Source organism: Colius striatus, unplaced genomic scaffold (genome assembly GCF_028858725.1).
Source record: "Colius striatus isolate bColStr4 unplaced genomic scaffold, bColStr4.1.hap1 scaffold_111, whole genome shotgun sequence".
NCBI classification, from domain to species: Eukaryota; Metazoa; Chordata; class Aves; order Coliiformes; family Coliidae; genus Colius; species Colius striatus.
In genome coordinates this window covers 27,747-45,813 of record NW_026908403.1, presented here as the reverse complement: position 1 = coordinate 45,813, position 18,067 = coordinate 27,747, and the positions used below count along the sequence as shown (strand labels likewise).

The 18,067-nt window shown below is 62.3% G+C and overlaps 1 protein-coding gene across 1 annotated transcript; it reads left to right on the top strand.

Moving 5' to 3' along the window:
- The first annotated feature begins 4,713 nt into the window (after positions 1-4,713).
- Positions 4,714-14,232, top strand: INTS5 (integrator complex subunit 5). The gene is given in 4 exon segments (XM_062019694.1): positions 4,714-4,787; positions 11,254-13,336; positions 13,338-13,379; positions 13,381-14,232. Coding segments are annotated over 4 exon segments (2,955 nt in total). The 5' UTR covers positions 4,714-4,728; the 3' UTR covers positions 14,152-14,232.
- Positions 14,233-18,067: the final 3,835 nt, after the last annotated feature.

Genomic DNA, 18,067 nt, shown 5'->3' with positions numbered 1-18,067 from the left:
TCCTCCTTTTTCCCCCCTTTATCCCCCTTTTCCCCCTTTCTTCCCCATTTCCTCCCTTTTCCTCCCCCCTTTTCCCCATTTCTTCCCTTTTTGCCTCCTTTTCCCCCCCTTTTTCCCACATTCTCACCCATTTCTCTCCTTTTTTACCCTTTTTTGCCTCTTTTCCCCCTTTTTTCCCCCTTTTCCTTCTTTTTTCCCATTTTGTTTCCCTTTTCCATCTCTTTTCCCCATTTCTTCCCCTTTTCACCCTGTTTTTCCCCCTTTATTTCCCTTTTCCTCCTTTTTCCTCCCTTTCTTCCCCATTTCCTCCCATTTCCTCCCCCCTTTTCCCCCATTTCCCCCATTTCCCCCCCTTTCTTCCCATTTCTTCCCCTTTTCACCCTGTTTTCCCCCCTCTTTTCCCTCTTCCTCTTTCCCCCCCTTTTATCCCCCTTTTCCTCTCCATTTCCTCCCTTTCTTCCCCATTTTCTCCCCCTTTTCCTCCCATTTCCCCCCTTTTCCCCATTTCTTCCCCTTTTTCACCCTGTTTTCCCCCTTTATTTCCTCTTCCTCCTATTTCCCCCCTTTTATCCCCTTTCTTCCCCATTTCTTCCCTTTTCCTCCCCCCTTTTCCCCCTTTTCCCCCCCTTTTCCTCCCTTCCCCCCCTTTTTCCCCATTTCTTCCCCTTTTCACCCTATTTTTCCTCCTTTATTTCCTCTTTCTCCTTTTTCCCCCTTTTTATCCCCCTTTTCCCCCTTTTCTTCCCCATTTCCCCCCCATTTCCCCCCATTTCCCCCCATTTCCCCCCTTTTCCCCCATTTCCTCCCCATTTCCTCCCCTTTTCCTCCCATTTCCCCCTTTTCCCCCATTTCCTCCCCATTTCCTCCCCATTTCCCCCCATTTCCCCCTTTTATCCCATTTCCTCCCCATTTCCTCCCCATTTCCCCCCTTTTCCTCCCCATTTCCTCCCCATTTCCCCCCATTTCCCCCTTTTATCCCCATTTCCTCCCCATTTCCTCCCCATTTCCCCCCTTTTCCTCCCCATTTCCTCCCATTTCCCCCCTTTTTCCCCATTTCTTCCCTTTTTCACCCATTTCCTCCCCATTTCCTCCCCATTTCCCCCCGTTTCCCCCCAGCCGGTGCCGCCCCCCCCCGCGGGTCTCAGCAGCCCGAAGCCGCCCCAGGAGGAACCGACGTGGAGATGCCGGAGGCTGCGACCCCCTGAGACCCCCCAGACCCCCCAAAACCCCCTGAGACCCCCCAGACCCCCCAAAACCCCCTGAGACCCCCCAGACCCCCCCAAACCCCCTGAGACCCCCCAGACACCCCCTGAGACCCCCCAGACCCCCCAAAACCCCCTGAGACCCCCCAAAACCCCCCAAAATCCCCAAAATCCCCCCCTGAGACCCCCCAGACACCCCCAGACACCCTGCGACCCCCCCAGACCCCCCAAAACCCCCTGAGACCCCCCAGACCCCCCCAAACCCCCTGAGACCCCCCAGACACCCCCTGAGACCCCCCAGACCCCCCAAAACCCCCTGAGACCCCCCAAAACCCCCCAAGATCCCCCCTGAGACCCCCCAGACCCCCCAAAACCCCCCAAGATCCCCCCTGAGACCCCCCCAGACAACCCAAAACCCCCTGAGACCCCCCAGACACCCAAAACCCCCTGAGACCCCCCTGAGACCCCCCAGACCCCCCAAAACCCCCCAAAATCCCCCCCTGAGACCCCCCCAGACACCCCAAAACCCCCTGAGACCCCCCAGACCCCCCCTGAAACCCCCCCAGACACCCCCCAAAATCCCCCTCTGAGACCCCCCGAGAACCCCCCCTGAGACCCCCCCCAAGATCCCCTCAATATCCCCCCAAGACCCCCCAAAGATCCCCCTGAGACCCCCCAGACCCCCCAAGACCCCCCAAGACCCCCCCTGAGACCCCCCAAGACTCCTCCAAGACCCCCAAGACCCCCCTTAGACCCCCCCAAGACCCCCAAAACCCCCCAAGACCCCTCCAAGACCCCCCCAGATCCCTCCAAGATCCCCCCCAGACCCCCCCAGACCCCCCATGACCCCCCAGACCCCCCAAAACCCCCCAAAACCCCCAAGACCCCCCTTAGACCCCCCCAAGACCCCCCCAGGACCCCTCCAAGACCCCCCCAGACCCCCCAAAACCCCCCAAGATCCTCCCCAGACCCCCCCAAGACCCCCCTGAGACCCCCCCAAGATCCCCCTCTGAGACCCTCCCAAGACCCCCCAGACACCCTGAGACCCCCTCAGACCCCCCAAAACCCCCCAAGACCCCCCTAAGATCCCCCTGAGACCCTCTCAGACCCCCCAAACCCCCCAAGACCCCCCCAAGACCCCCCAAGATCCCCCTTAGACCCCTCCAAGACCCCCCAAAGATCCCCTCAAGATCCCCCCAAGACCCCCCTGAGACCCCCCAAGACCCCCCAAGACCCCCCCAAGATCCCCCCTGAGACTCCCCAAGACCCCCCCAGACCCCCCCAGACCCCCCAAAACCCCCCAAGACCCCTCCAAGACCCCCCAAAACCCCCTGAGACCCCCCAAAACCCCCTGAGACCCCCCCAGACCCCCCCAGACCCCCCAAAACCCCCCAGACCCCCCAAGACCCCCCAAGACCCCCCTGAGACCCCCCAAGACTCCTCCAAGACCCCCAAGACCCCCCTTAGACCCCCCCAAGACCCCCAAAACCCCCCAAGACCCCTCCAAGACCCCCCCAGATCCCTCCAAGATCCCCCCCAGACCCCCCCAGACCCCCCATGACCCCCCAGACCCCCCAAAACCCCCCAAAACCCCCAAGACCCCCCTTAGACCCCCCCAAGACCCCCCCAGGACCCCTCCAAGACCCCCCCAGACCCCCCAAAACCCCCCAAGATCCTCCCCAGACCCCCCCAAGACCCCCCTGAGACCCCCCCAAGATCCCCCTCTGAGACCCTCCCAAGACCCCCCAGACACCCTGAGACCCCCTCAGACCCCCCAAAACCCCCCAAGACCCCCCTAAGATCCCCCTGAGACCCTCTCAGACCCCCCAAACCCCCCAAGACCCCCCCAAGACCCCCCAAGATCCCCCTTAGACCCCTCCAAGACCCCCCAAAGATCCCCTCAAGATCCCCCCAAGACCCCCCTGAGACCCCCCCAAGACCCCCCAAGACCCCCCCAAGATCCCCCCTGAGACTCCCCAAGACCCCCCCAGACCCCCCCAGACCCCTCAAGACCCCCCCGGACCCCCCTGAGACCCCCCAAGACTCCTCCAAGACCCCCAAGACCCCCCTTAGACCCCCCAAAACCCCCCAAGATCCCCCCAAAACCCCCTAAGACCCCCCTTAGACCCCCCCAAGACCCCCCCAAAACCCTCCAAGACCCCCCAAGATCCCCCTTGGACCCCCCTGAGACCCCCCAAGACCCCCCTAAGATCCCCCTGAGACCCTCTCAGACCCCCCCAGACCCCCTTAGACCCCCCCAGATCCCTCCAAGATCCCCCCCAGACCCCCCAAGACCCCCCCAAGACCCCCCAAAACCCCTCCCCAAGACCCCCCCAAAACCCCCCAAGACCCCCCAGACCCCCCAAAACCCCCCCAGACCCCCCAAGACCCCCCAAGACCCCCAAGATCCCCCCTGAGACCCCCCCAAGACCCCCCTAAGATCCCCCTGAGACCCTCTCAGACCCCCCAGACCCCCTTAGACCCCCCCAGATCCCCCCAAGACCCCCCAGACCCCCCAAAACCCCCCCAGACCCCCCAAAACACCCCCAAGACCCCCCCAGATCCCCCCAAGACCCCCCCAGACCCCCCAAGACCCCCCCAAGACCCCCCCAAGATCCCCCCTGAGACTCCCCAAGACCCCCCCAGACCCCCCAAAACCCCCCAAGACCCCCCTGAGACCCCCCAAGACTCCTCCAAGACCCCCAAGACCCCCCAAAACCCCCCAAGACCCCTCCAAGACCCCCCCAGACCCCCCAAAACCCCCCAAGACCCCCCTGAGACCCCCCAAGACTCCTCCAAGACCCCCAAGACCCCCCTTAGACCCCCCCAAGACCCCCAAAACCCCCCAAGACCCCTCCAAGACCCCCCCAGATCCCTCCAAGATCCCCCCCAGACCCCCCCAGACCCCCCAAAACCCCCCAAGACCCTCCTGAGACCCCCCAAGACCACCCCAAGACTCCCCTTAGACCACCCCAAGACCCCCCTGAGACCCCCAAAACCCCCCAAGACCCCTCCAAGACCTCCCCAGACACCCCCAGACCCCCCCAAGACCCCCCCATGAGACCCCCCAAAACCCACCAAGACCCCCCAAGATCCCCCCAAGACCCCCCTGAGACCCCCCAAGACCCCCCCAGACCCCTCCAAGACCCCCCAGACCCCCCCAAAATCCCCCTGAGACCCCCCCAGACCCCCCCAAAATCCCCCCCAAGACCCCCCCAGACCCCCAATAAAAGCCACGAGCGAAGCCCCCCCCCCATTGCCCTTTGTGTGTGGGGGAGGGGCGGGACTGAACCATTCCTGGGGTGGGGGAGGGGCAGGACTGAACCATCTCATGGGGTGGGGGAGGGGCGGGACTGAACCATTTCTGGGGGTGGGGGAGGGGCGGGACTGAACCATTTCTGGGGGTGGGGGAGGGGCGGGACTGAACCATTCCTGGGGTGGGGGAGGGGCGGTCCCAGCCCTGCGCACGCGCTCTGTCGCCCCCGTGGCCCCTCCCCCACCCCCCCCAAAATCTTCAGCCGGCGCCATGTCGGGGCTCTGCGACCCCCCGGGAGCCGCCGCCAGCCCCCCGCGACCCCCCCTCAGGTACCGAGACCCCCCCCCACGTTATTGAGAGACCCCCCCCGAGACCCCCCTTTAGACCCTTCCTGGGACCCCCCCCCCCCCCCTCGGGCTCGACCCCCACCCTTTAGACCCCCCCTTGGACCTTTGGGACCCCCCCCAGGGACCCCCAAAACACCCCCTGGGACCCCCAAGACCCTCAGACCCCCCCTGGGACCCCCCCTGGGCTCAACCCCCCCCATGAGCCTTTGGGACCCCCCCCCAGGGACCCCCCCAGGGACCCCCCCACACTCGACCCCCCCCCATGAGCCTTTGGGACCCCCCCAAGACCCTCAAAACCCCCCCCAGGGACCCCCAGGACCCCCCCTGGGCTCGACCCCCACCCTTTAGACCCCCCCATGAGCCTTTGGGACCCCCCCAGGGACCCCCTCTGGGCTCGAACCCCCCCATGAGCCTTTGGGACCCCCCAAGACCCTCAAAACCCCCCCTGGGACCCCCCCTGGGCTCGACCCCCACCCTTTAGACCCCCCCTTGGACCTTTGGGACCCCCCCAGGGACCCCCCAGGACCCCCCCTGGGACCCCCCCTGGGCTCGACCCCCACCCCCATGAGCCTTTGGGACCCCCCCAGACCCCCCCAGGGACCCCCCCTGGGCTCGACCCCCCCCCATGAGCCTTTGGGACCCCCCCAAGACCCTCAAAACCCCCCCCAGGGACCCCCAGGACCCCCCCTGGGCTCGACCCCCACCCTTTATACCCCCCCTTGGACCTTTGGGACCCCCCCCAGACCCCCCCAAAACCCCCCCTGGGACCCCCAAGACCCTCAGACCCCCCCTGGGACCCCCCCTGGGCTCAACCCCCCCCATGAGCCTTTGGGACCCCCCCCAGGGACCCCCCAGGGACCCCCCCACACTCGACCCCCCCCCATGAGCCTTTGGGACCCCCCCAAGACCCTCAAAACCCCCCCAGGGACCCCCAGGACCCCCCCTGGGCTCGACCCCCACCCTTTAGACCCCCCCTTGGACCTTTGGGACCCCCCCAGACCCCCCCAGGGACCCCCCCCATGCTCGACCCCCCCCCCATGAGCCTTTGGGACCCCCCCAAGACCCTCAAAACCCCCCCCAGGGACCCCCCCTGGGCTCGACCCCCCCCCATGAGCCTTTGGGACCCCCCAAGACCCTCAAAACCCCCCCCAGGGACCCCCCCTGAGCTCGACCCCCACCCTTTAGACCCCCCCTTGGACCTTTGGGACCCCCCCAGACCCCCCCAGGGACCCCCCCACGCTCTACCCCCCCCCCCCCCCATGAGCCTTTGGGACCCCCCCCAAGACCCTCAAAACCCCCCCTGGGACCCCCCCTGGGCTCGACCCCCCCCATGGACCTTTGGGACCCCCCCAAAACCCCCCCAGGGACCCCCCCTGGGCTCGACCCCCCCCCATGAGCCTTTGGGACCCCCCCAAGACCCTCAAAACCCCCCCCAGGGACCCCCAGGACCCCCCCTGGGCTCGACCCCCCCCCATGAGCCTTTGGGACCCCCCCAGGGACCCCCAGGGACCCCCTCTGGGCTCGACCCCCCCCCCCATGAGCCTTTGGGACCCCCCAAGACCCTCAAAACCCCCCCTGGGACCCCCCCCTGGGCTCGACCCCCACCCTTTAGACCCCCCCTTGGACCTTTGGGACCCCCCCAGGGACCCCCAAAACACCCCCTGGGACCCCCAAGACCCTCAGACCCCCCCTGGGACCCCCCCTGGGCTCAACCCCCCCCATGAGCCTTTGGGACCCCCCCCAGGGACCCCCCAGGGACCCCCCCACACTCGACCCCCCCCATGAGCCTTTGGGACCCCCCCAAGACCCTCAAAACCCCCCCCAGGGACCCCCAGGACCCCCCCTGGGCTCGACCCCCACCCTTTAGACCCCCCCTTGGACCTTTGGGACCCCCCCAGGGACCCCCAAAACACCCCCTGGGACCCCCAAGACCCTCAGACCCCCCCTGGGACCCCCCCCTGGGCTCAACCCCCCCCATGAGCCTTTGGGACCCCCCAAGACCCTCAAAACCCCCCCAGGGACCCCCCTGGGACCCCCCCAATGCTCGACATCCCCCATGGACCTTTGGGACCCCCCCAGACCCCCCCTGGGACCCCCCCACGCTCGACCCCCCCCCATGAGCCTTTGGGACCCCCCCAGGGACCCCCAGGGACCCCCTCTGGGCTCGACCCCCCCCCCCCATGAGCCTTTGGGACCCCCCAAGACCCTCAAAACCCCCCCTGGGACCCCCCCTGGGCTCGACCCCCACCCTTTAGACCCCCCCTTGGACCTTTGGGACCCCCCCCAGGGACCCCCAAAACACCCCCTGGGACCCCCAAGACCCTCAGACCCCCCCTGGGACCCCCCCTGGGCTCAACCCCCCCCATGAGCCTTTGGGACCCCCCCCAGGGACCCCCCAGGGACCCCCCCACACTCGACCCCCCCCATGAGCCTTTGGGACCCCCCCAAGACCCTCAAAACCCCCCCCAGGGACCCCCAGGACCCCCCCTGGGCTCGACCCCCACCCTTTAGACCCCCCCCTTGGACCTTTGGGACCCCCCCAGACCCCCCCAGGGACCCCCCCATGCTCGACCCCCCCCCCCATGAGCCTTTGGGACCCCCCCAAGACCCTCAAAACCCCCCCCAGGGACCCCCCCTGGGCTCGACCCCCCCCCATGAGCCTTTGGGACCCCCCAAGACCCTCAAAACCCCCCCCAGGGACCCCCCCTGAGCTCGACCCCCACCCTTTAGACCCCCCCTTGGACCTTTGGGACCCCCCCAGACCCCCCCAAAACCCCCCCTGGGACCCCCCCTGGGCTCGACCCCCCCCATGAGCCTTTGGGACCCCTCAGACCCCCCCAAAACACCCCCCAGGACCCTTTTTGTGCCTCATTTAACTCTGTTTTTCTTCTTTTTTTTCCTCTTTTTAACCCTTTCCTTTCCCTCTGCCCTGTTAACCCTTTGTTTCCCTCCCCCACCAACCCTCCCCTCCCCATTAACCCTTCCCCTCCCTCCCCCTCCCTTTAATCCTTCTCCTCCCTCCCTCCCCCATTAACCCTTCCCCTCCCCCACCCCCCTCCCCTCCCCCTTTAACCCCTCCCCTCCCTCCCCTCTCCCATTAACCCTTCCCCTCCCCCTTATCCCTCCCCCATTAACCCTTCCCCTCCCCATTAACCCCTCCCATCTCTCCCCTCTCCCATTAACCCTTCCCCTCCCCCACCCACCCTCCCCTCCCCCTTTAACCCTTCCCATCCCTCCCCTCCCCCATTAACCCTTCCCCTCCCCATTAACCCTTCCCCTCCCTCCCCTCTCCCATTAACCCTCCCCTCTCCATTAACCCTTCCCCTCTCCCATTAACCCTCTCTCTCCTCCTCCCACCAACCCCTCACCTCCCTCCCCTCCCATTAACCCTCCCCCATTAACCCTTCCCCTCCCTCCCCTCTCCCATTAACCCTTCCCCTCCCCCCACCCACCCTCCCCTCCCCATTAACCCTTCCCCTCCCTCCCCTCTCCCATTAACCCTTCCCCTCCCCCCCACCCACCCACCCCCTCCCCATTAACCCTTCCCCTCCCTCCCCTCCCCCATTAACCCTTCCCCTCCCCCCTTATCCCTCCCCCATTAACCCTTCCCTCCCCCACCTACCCTCCCCTCCCCCATTAACCCTTCCCCTCCCCATTAACCCCTCCCATCTCTCCCCCTCTCCCATTAACCCTTCCCCTCCCCCACCCACCCTCCCCTCCCCCTTTAACCCTTCCCATCCCTCCCCTCCCCCATTAACCCTTCCCCTCCCCATTAACCCTCCCCTCTCCCATTAACCCTCTCTCTCCTCCTCCCACCAACCCCTCACCTCCCTCCCCTCCCATTAACCCTCCCCCATTAACCCTTCCCCTCCCTCCCCTCTCCCATTAACCCTTCCCCTCCCCCACCCACCCTCCCCTCCCCCTTTAACCCTTCCCCTCCCTCCCCTCCCCCATTAACCCTTCCCCTCCCTCCCCTCCCCCATTAACCCTTCCCCTCCCTCCCCTCTCCCATTAACCCTTTCCCTCCCCATTAACCCTTCCCCTCCCCCCTTATCCCTCCCCCATTAACCCTTCCCCTCCCCATTAACCCTTCCCCTCCTTCCCCTCTCCCATTAACCCTCTCTCTCCTCCTCCCACCAACCCTTCACCTCCCTCCCCTCCCATTAACCCCTCCCCCATTAACCCTTCCCCTCCCTCCCCTCTCCCATTAACCCTTCCCCTCCCCCACCCCCCTCCCCTCCCCCCTTTAACCCCTCCCCTCCCTCCCCTCTCCCATTAACCCTTCCCCTCCCCCACCCACCCTCCCCTCCCCCTTTAACCCTTCCCCTCCCTCCCCTCTCCCATTAACCCTCCCCCATTAACCCTCTCCCTCCCTCTCCCACCAACCCTCCCCTCCCTCCCCTCACCCTTCCTCCCCCCTCCCCCTTTAACCCTCCCCCACCAACCCTTCCCCTCCCTCCCCTCCCCATTAACCCTTCCCCTCCCTCCCCTCACCCTTTCCCTCCCCCACCAACCCTTCCCCTCCCTCCCCTCTCCCACCAATCCTTCCCTATTAACCCTTCCCCTCCCTCCCCTCCCCCATTAACCCTTTCCCTCCCTCATCAACCTTCCCCTCCCCACCAACCCTTCCCCTCCCTCCCCTCTCCCACCAACCCCCATTAACCCCTTCCCCTCCCTCCCCCATTAACCCTTCCCCTCCCTCCCCTCCCCATTAACCCTCCCCCATTAACCCTCTCCCTCCCTCTCCCACCAACCCTTCCCCTCCCTCCCCTCTCCCATTAACCCTCCCCCATTAACCCTTCCCCTCCCTCTCCCACCAACCCTTCCCCTCCCTCCCCTCTCCCATTAACCCTCCCCCATTAACCCTCTCCCTCCCTCTCCCACCAATCCTTCCCCTCCCTCCCCTCCCCCATTAACCCTTTCCCTCCCCCACCCACCCTCCCCTCCCCCTTTAACCCTCCCCCTTTAACCCTTCCCCTCCCTCCCCTCACCCTTTAACCCTTCCCTCCCTCCCCTCACCCTTTAACCCTTCCCTCCCTCCCCTCACCCTTTCCCTCCCCCACCCTCCCTCCCCTCCCCCTTTAACCCTTCCCATCCCTCCCTCCCCTCACCCTTCCCCTCCCTCCCTCCCCCACTAACCCTTCCCCTCCCCCACCCTCCTCCCCTCCCCCATTAACCCTCCCCCATTAACCCTTTCCCTCCCCCTTTAACCCTTCCCCTCCCTCTCCCATTAACCCCCCCTCCCATTAACCCTTCCCCTCCCCATTAACCCTTCCCCTCCCCACAAACCCTCCCCCTCCCCCATTAACCCTTCCCCTCCCTCCCTCACTAACCCTTCCCCTCCCCCTTTAACCCTTCCCCTCCCTCCCCATTAACCCTTCCCCTCCCCCTTTAACCCTTCCCCTCCCCCTTTAACCCTTCCCCTCCCCATTAACCCTTCCCCTCCCCATTAACCCTTCCCCTCCCCCTTTAACCCTTCCCCTCCCCATTAACCCTTCCCCTCCCCCTTTAACCCTTCCCCTCCCCATTAACCCTTCCCCTCCCCCTTTAACCCTTCCCCTCCCCATTAACCCTTCCCCTCCCCCTTTAACCCTTCCCCTCCCCATTAACCCTTCCCCTCCCCCTTTAACCCTTCCCCTCCCCCTTTAACCCTTCCCCTCCCTCCCTCCCCCACTAACCCTTCCCCTCCCCACTAACCCTTCCCCTCCCCATTAACCCTTCCCCTTCCTCCCTCCCCTCACCCTTCCCCTCCCCATTAACCCTTCCCCTCCCCATTAACCCTTCCCCTCCCCATTAACCCTTCCCTTCCCTCCCTCCCCCACTAACCCTTCCCCTCCCCACTAACCCTTCCCCTCCCCATTAACCCTTCCCTTCCCTCCCTCCCCCACTAACCCTTCCCCTCCCCACTAACCCTTCCCCTCCCCACTAACCCTTCCCCTCCCCCTTTAACCCTTCCCCTCCCCACTAACCCTTCCCCTCCCCACTAACCCTTCCCCTCCCCACTAACCCTTCCCCTCCCCCTTTAACCCTTCCCCTCCCCACTAACCCTTCCCCTCCCCCATTAACCCTTCCCCTCCCTCCCTCCCCTCACCCTTCCCCTCCCCACTAACCCTCCCCCTCCCCCATTAACCCTCCCCCTCCCCCATTAACCCTTTCCCTCCCTCCCCTCTCCCATTAACCCTTCCCCTCCCCACTAACCCTTCCCCTCCCCCTTTAACCCTTCCCCTCCCCATTAACCCTTCCCTTCCCTCCCTCCCCCACTAACCCTTCCCCTCCCCACTAACCCTTCCCCTCCCCACTAACCCTTCCCCTCCCCCTTTAACCCTTCCCCTCCCCCATTAACCCTTCCCCTCCCTCCCTCCCCTCACCCTTCCCCTCCCCACTAACCCTTCCCCTCCCCCACCCACCCTCCCCTCCCCCATTAACCCTTCCCCACCCCACCCCCCAGCGCTGCTGAACTCTCCCAAGAGCTCTCTGCATTCTTGGGCTACCCTGAGCCACCCCAAGGCCTCCCCCCTCCATCCTCCCCTCCCCCATGGTCCCAAAACCGCCGAGCCCTGCTGCTGCTGCGCTGCCTCCCCCCAGCCCGTCACGCCGCCCTCCAGCACCTCCGGGGGCTCTTTGATGAGCATGTCTGTGCCCACCTCCTGCACAGGGAACCCCCAGGGACCCCTCACCCTCCTCCTCCTCCTCCTGGGAGCCTTCCCTCTGTCAGCAGCCTGGAGGATTCCATTGGAGAGGTCAGGAAGGTTTTGGGGGACCTGATCCGTGCCAACCCTTCAGCGTGGGCTCCTGCTGTCTCAGCTTGGGCTACAGAGCTTTTGGGGCAGCTGAGTAGTAAATATGCTGGGAGGCATGGGGTGCCTCCTGGAGCTTCAGATCTCAACGAGCTGCTGCAGCTCTGGATGTCTTGTGCAGCCACAAGGTGCCTGTTGGATATTTACACCCAGTGCTTGGCTTCCATGAGCTCCTCGTGCCCTGACTCGTGTGTGGATGCTCTGCTGGACACCTCAGTGCAGCACTCACCTCATTTTGACTGGGTGGTGGCTCATATTGGTTCCTCTTTCCCCAACACCATCATCAACCGTGTCCTCTCTTGTGGCCTCAAGGATTTTTGCACCCATGGAGCATCCCAAAGTGGGGAGCTTTGGTTCCCATCCCCATCCCCTGACAAAAGGGTCCCCAAAATCGCTTCAGTGGTTGGGATTTTGGGGCATTTAGCCTCCAGGCATTCAGCCAACATCAAGCAGGAGCTTCTCAAGTTGTTCCATGACAGTTTGGGTCCTACCAGGGAGCAGCATCAAAAAGCTGCTGTCCCTTTCTTGCTGCAGCTCGCCCTCATGTCCCCACCTCTGCTGGCCACCGTGTCCCCAGACCTCGTACGCTCCCTCAGCCCTCAGGTCCTCAACCAGCTCCATCATCACTTCTCCACCTTCCCCAGGGAAGAGCTGGATAACATGGTGACTGTGGTGGTCCACCTCATCTGCCAGACTTCAGCTGGAGCCTTCAGCCTCCTCCAGTTCTTACTGGACACAGCCATGCCTGCCACTGTCATCACCAGCCCTGGTCCTTCTCCCAGTGATGGGGTCCGTGATGCTTGTGACCGTCTCTTGCTCCTCCTGCTGCTCCATCTGCAGAAGCTGGTGTTCAACAGGCCCAGCCCTACTTTGGGAGAGCCTTCTTCATCCTCCTCCTCCTCCTCACCTCGTCCCATCCCCTTCTTGGATGCTCTGAAGCCTCACATTCGGGAGCTGTGCGTGGGGACGCTGAAGCTGGAGAGGAAACGTTTCCTCTGGCAGCACCAGCTCTTGGGTTTGGTGGCTGTTTATGGTGCCCCTCACAGTGCTGCTGAAGCCATGGGGCATCTCCTCACCCTTGCCCATGGCCCTGAAGAGCTGGCTTTGGCTCCTCAGCTCTATGCAGTGCTCAGCTCTTGCCTGGCAGAGCTGCTGCCAGCCACGGTGCAGCTCCTGGTGCGTCACATCCACGCCGGCTGCTTGCCCGAGCATCACTTGGCTCAGCTCTGCCACAACCTGGCAACCTTGGCACAAGCTTGTGAAGGCCTTGATGCCACCATCCCCACCAGCATGGCAGCTCAGCTCTGCCCAGCTTTAGCTCAGCACCTCCCAGACTTCGCCCAGCTCCTCCTGCACCGCGATGCCGCCGTGGCTGAGGCTGCTTGCCAGCTCTTGGCTTCTTGCCCTTTGCCAGGAGCCATCCCTCCTGCTCACCTCATGGCTGCCATCCGTGCTGCTGTGCACCAGTTCTTCCTCACCCTCAGGAGAGCTTGGGGTGACCCCAATTGCTTTGGGGGGGCACCAGGGTTGTGCCACAGCAGCCGCCTCCTCAGTCGCCTCAGCGCCGTGTCGGCTGCTGCAACCAAGGCTGTGCTGCAGCAGCTGGTGGAAGGAGCACTGAGAGGGGCTAATGCTGAGCTCTTTGGGGCTACAGACCCCTGTGGCAAGCAGGAGGAGGAGGAGGAGGAAGGAGGGAGGAGGAAGGAGGCATCTCTGCTGGACATCAACCGCCGCTTCAACGGCCGCCGTCGACTTCTCAGGGGGCGTCTGGTCGGTTTTTCCACGCTGGGGTCATTGGGAGAGGACTCAAAGCCACCAAGAGAAACACCCCAAGAGCTCCTGAGCAAGTGGCTCACAACACCCAGACCTTCCTCAACCTCCTCCTCCGCTGCTGCAGAGCCTCCTCTTCCTCCCCTTCCTCCTCCTCCTCCTCCAGCATCAACCCTGAGGCTGCCAAAGCCGTGGCTGCTGCACTGGTGGAGGCTGTTTGCCCTGAGGCTGCTGGAGCTGAGCTGCTTTGGCCACCAGAGGAGCAAAGCAGAGGGACAGTGGAGAGGGATCTTCGCATCTGCCATCGCTTCAGGGCTCAACCTTTGCTCTTCCCCCTCCTCCACTTCATAGCCAAGGGGCCACCTGCCCTGTGCTACTGCTCTGTGCTGCTCAGGGGGCTCCTGGCCACCTTGTTGGGCCACTGGGAGGGCAGCAGGGAGAGTGGCACAACAGGCTCAGCCTGGCACTTGGCAGCTTCTTGCTCGCTGGTTGCCATCATGGCTGAGGGTTCTTTGCTCCCTCCAGCCCTGGGCAATGTCCATGAGCTGTTTCCACACGTGGCTCCCTTTGAGGTGCATCTGCTGCTGCTGAGTGTGTGGGATTACCTGAGGGACAACCACCCCCTGCCCCAGAAATTCACCTTCCAGCCCAAGCAAGGGCTGTTCCTCAGGGATTTCAGCCGGGATGGGGAGCTGGGGAAGCACCTGGCCGTGCTGCACAGCGTCCTGCACAAGAACATCCAGCGCCTGGGGCTGCTGGCGCCTCGATTCCGGCCCTGAGGGGTGCAAAAACCACCCAAAATGGCCTCAAATCGCCCCAAAACCACCCCAAATCCATCAAAAAACCACCCAAATTCCACCCAAAACAGCCCAAAAGCACCCAAATCCACCCAAAACACCCCAAAATGGCCTCAAATCACCCCAAAAGCACCCAAATCCCACCCAAAACACCCCCAAAACAACCTCAAATCACCTCAAAACCACCCCAAAAGCACCCAATGCCACCCAAAACACCCCCAAACCCACCACTGTGGAGGATGAATAAAGAGCAGCAGAAGGGAGAAGCGGTTGTGGAGCTCTGGGGGGGATTTGGGGGGGCTTCAGGGGGATTTGAGGGGTCTCAGATGGAGTTTGGGGGGATTTGGGGGGGATTTCAGGGGTCTCAGATGGAGTTTGGGGGGGATCTGGGGGGATTTAGGGGGATTTTGAGTGGTCTCAGATGGATTTTGGGGGGATTTGAGGGGTTTCAGATGGAGTTTGGGGGGATTTGAGGGGTCTCAGATGGAGTTTGGGGGGTTTCAGATGGATTTGAGGTGTTTCAGATGGATTTTGGGGGGATTTGAGGTGTCTCAGATGGATTTGAGGGGTTTCAGATGGAGTTTGGGGGGGTTTCAGATGGATTTGAGGTGTTTCAGATGGATTTGGGGGGGATTTGGGGGGGGATTTGAGGGATCTCAGATGGATTTGGGGGGGGGATTACCTGAGGGACAACCACCCCCTGCCCCAGAAATTCACCTTCCAGCCCAAGCAAGGGCTGTTCCTCAGGGATTTCAGCCGGATGGGGAGCTTGGGAAGCACCTGGCCGTGCTGCACAGCGTCCTGCACAAGAACATCCAGCGCCTGGGGCTGCTGGCGCCTCGATTCCGGCCCTGAGGGGTCCAAAAACCACCCAAAATGGCCTCAAATCGCCCCAAAACCACCCCAAATCCATCAAAAACCACCCAAATTCCACCCAAAACAGCCCAAAAGCACCCAAATCCACCCAAAAGCAGCCAAATCCCACCCAAAACGGCCCTCAAATCACCCCAGAATCACCCCAAACCCACCCAAATCCCACCCAAAAGCACCCAAATCCCACCCAAAACACCCCAAAATGGCCTCAAATCACCCCAAAAGCACCCAAATCCCACCCAAAACACCCCAAAACAACCTCAAATCACCTCAAAACCACCCCAAAAGCACCCAAATGCCACCCAAAACACCCCCAAACCCACCACTGTGGAGGATGAATAAAGAGCAGCAGAAGGGAGAAGCGGTTGTGGAGCTCTGGGGGGGATTTGGGGGGCTTCAGGGGGATTTGAGGGGTCTCAGATGGAGTTTGGGGGGATTTGGGGGGGATTTCAGGGGTCTCAGATGGAGTTTGGGGGGGATCTGGGGGGATTTAGGGGGATTTTGAGTGGTCTCAGATGGATTTTGGGGGGATTTGAGGGGTTTCAGATGGAGTTTGGGGGGATTTGAGGGGTCTCAGATGGAGTTTGGGGGGGTTTCAGATGGATTTGAGGTGTTTCAGATGGATTTTGGGGGGGATTTGAGGTGTCTCAGATGGATTTGAGGGGTTTCAGATGAGTTTGGGGGGTTTCAGATGGATTTGAGGTGTTTCAGATGGATTTGGGGGGGATTTGGGGGGGATTTGAGGGATCTCAGATGGATTTGGGGGGGATTACCTGAGGGACAAACCACCCCCTGCCCCAGAAATTCACCTTCCAGCCCAAGCAAGGGCTGTTCCTCAGGGATTTCAGCCGGGATGGGGAGCTGGGGAAGCACCTGGCCGTGCTGCACAGCGTCCTGCACAAGAACATCCAGCGCCTGGGGCTGCTGGCGCCTCGGTTCCGGCCCTGAGGGGGTCCAAAAACCACCCAAAATGGCCTCAAATCGCCCCAAAACCATCAAAAACCACCCAAATCCCACCCAAAACAACCCAAAAGCACCCAAATCCCACCCAAAAGCAGCCAAATCCCACCCAAAACGGCCTCAAATCACCCTAGAATCACCCCCAAACCCACCAAATCCCACCCAAAAGCACCCAAATCCCACCCAAAACACCCCAAAATGGCCTCAAATCACCCCAAAAGCACCCAAATCCCACCCAAAACACCCCCAAAACAACCTCAAATCACCTCAAAACCACCCCAAAAGCACCCAAATGCCACCCAAACACCCCCAAACCCACCACTGTGGAGGATGAATAAAGAGCAGCAGAAGGGAGAAGCGGTTGTGGAGCTCTGGGGGGGATTTGGGGGGCTTCAGGGGGATTTGAGGGGTCTCAGATGGAGTTTGGGGGGATTTGGGGGGGATTTCAGGGGTCTCAGATGGAGTTTGGGGGGATTTTGAGGGGTTTCAGATGGATTTGGGGGGGATCTGGGGGGATTTAGGGGGATTTTGAGTGGTCTCAGATGGATTTTGGGGGGGATTTGAGGGGTTTCAGATGGAGTTTGGGGGGATTTGAGGGGTCTCAGATGGAGTTTGGGGGGTTTCAGATGGATTTGAGGTGTTTCAGATGGATTTTGGGGGGATTTGAGGTGTCTCAGATGGATTTGAGGTGTTTTAGATGGAGTTTGGGGGGATTTGGGGGGATTTGAGGGGTCTCAGATGGATTTTGGGGGGATTTGGGGGGGATTTGAGGGGTCTCAGATGGATTTGGGGGGGATTACCTGAGGGACAACCACCCCCTGCCCCAGAAATTCACCTTCCAGCCCAAGCAAGGGCTGTTCCTCAGGGATTTCAGCCGGGATGGGGAGCTGGGAAGCACCTGGCCGTGCTGCACAGCGTCCTGCACAAGAACATCCAGCGCCTGGGGCTGCTGGCGCCTCGATTCCGACCCTGAGGGGTGCAAAAACCACCCAAAATGGCCTCAAATCGCCCCAAAACCACCCCAAATCCATCAAAAACCACCCAAATTCCACCCAAAACAGCCCAAAAGCACCCAAATCCCACCCAAAAGCAGCCAAATCCCACCCAAAACGGCCTCAAATCACCCCAGAATCACCCCAAACCCACCAAATCCCACCCAAAAGCACCCAAATCCCACCCAAAACACCCCCAAAACAACCTCAAATCACCTCAAAACCACCCCAAAAGCAACCAAAACCATCAAAAACACCCCCCAAACCCACCACTGTGGAGGCTGAATAAAGAGCAGCAGAAGGGAGAAGCGGTTGTGGAGCTCTGGGGGGGATTTGGGGGGGTCTTGAATGGATTTGGGGGAAATTTGAGGGGTCTCAAATGGATTTGGGGGTCCCAAAGGGGAGTTTGGGGGTTCTCAGATGAAGTTTGGGGGGGTCTCAGGTGGATTTGGGGGGGATTTGAGGGGTCTCAGATGGAGTTTGGGGGGATTTGAGGGGTTTCAGATGGAGTTTGGGGAGATTTAAGGGGTCTCAGATGGAGTTTGGGGGGATTTGGGGGGGATTTGAGGGGTTTCAGATGCAGTTTAGGGGGATTTGAGGGGTCTCAGATGAGTTTGGGGGAATTTGAGGGGTCTCAGATGGATTTGGGGGGTTTCAGATGGAGTTTGGGGGGATTTGAGGGGATTCAAGAGGTTTCAGATGGAGTTTGTGGGGTCTCAGATGGATTTGGGGGGATTTGGGTGGCATTTGGGGGGATTTGAGGGGTCTCATATGGATTTGGGGGGTCCCAAAGGGGTTTCAGATGGATTTGGGGGGGATTTGAGGGGTCTTAGATGGAGTTTGGGGGGCTCAGAGGGTCTTTGAAGAGCTCAGAGGGGATTTGGGGGGGCTCAGAGTGGATTTGGGGGGGCTCAGAGGGGATTTGGGGGCTCAGAGTGGATTTGGGGGGCTCACAGTGGATTTGGGGGGCTCAGAGGGGATTTGGGGAGCTCACGGTGGATTTGGGGGGCTCAGAGTGGATTTGGGGGGCTCACAGTGGATTTGGGGGGCTCAGAGGGGATTTGGGGGCTCAC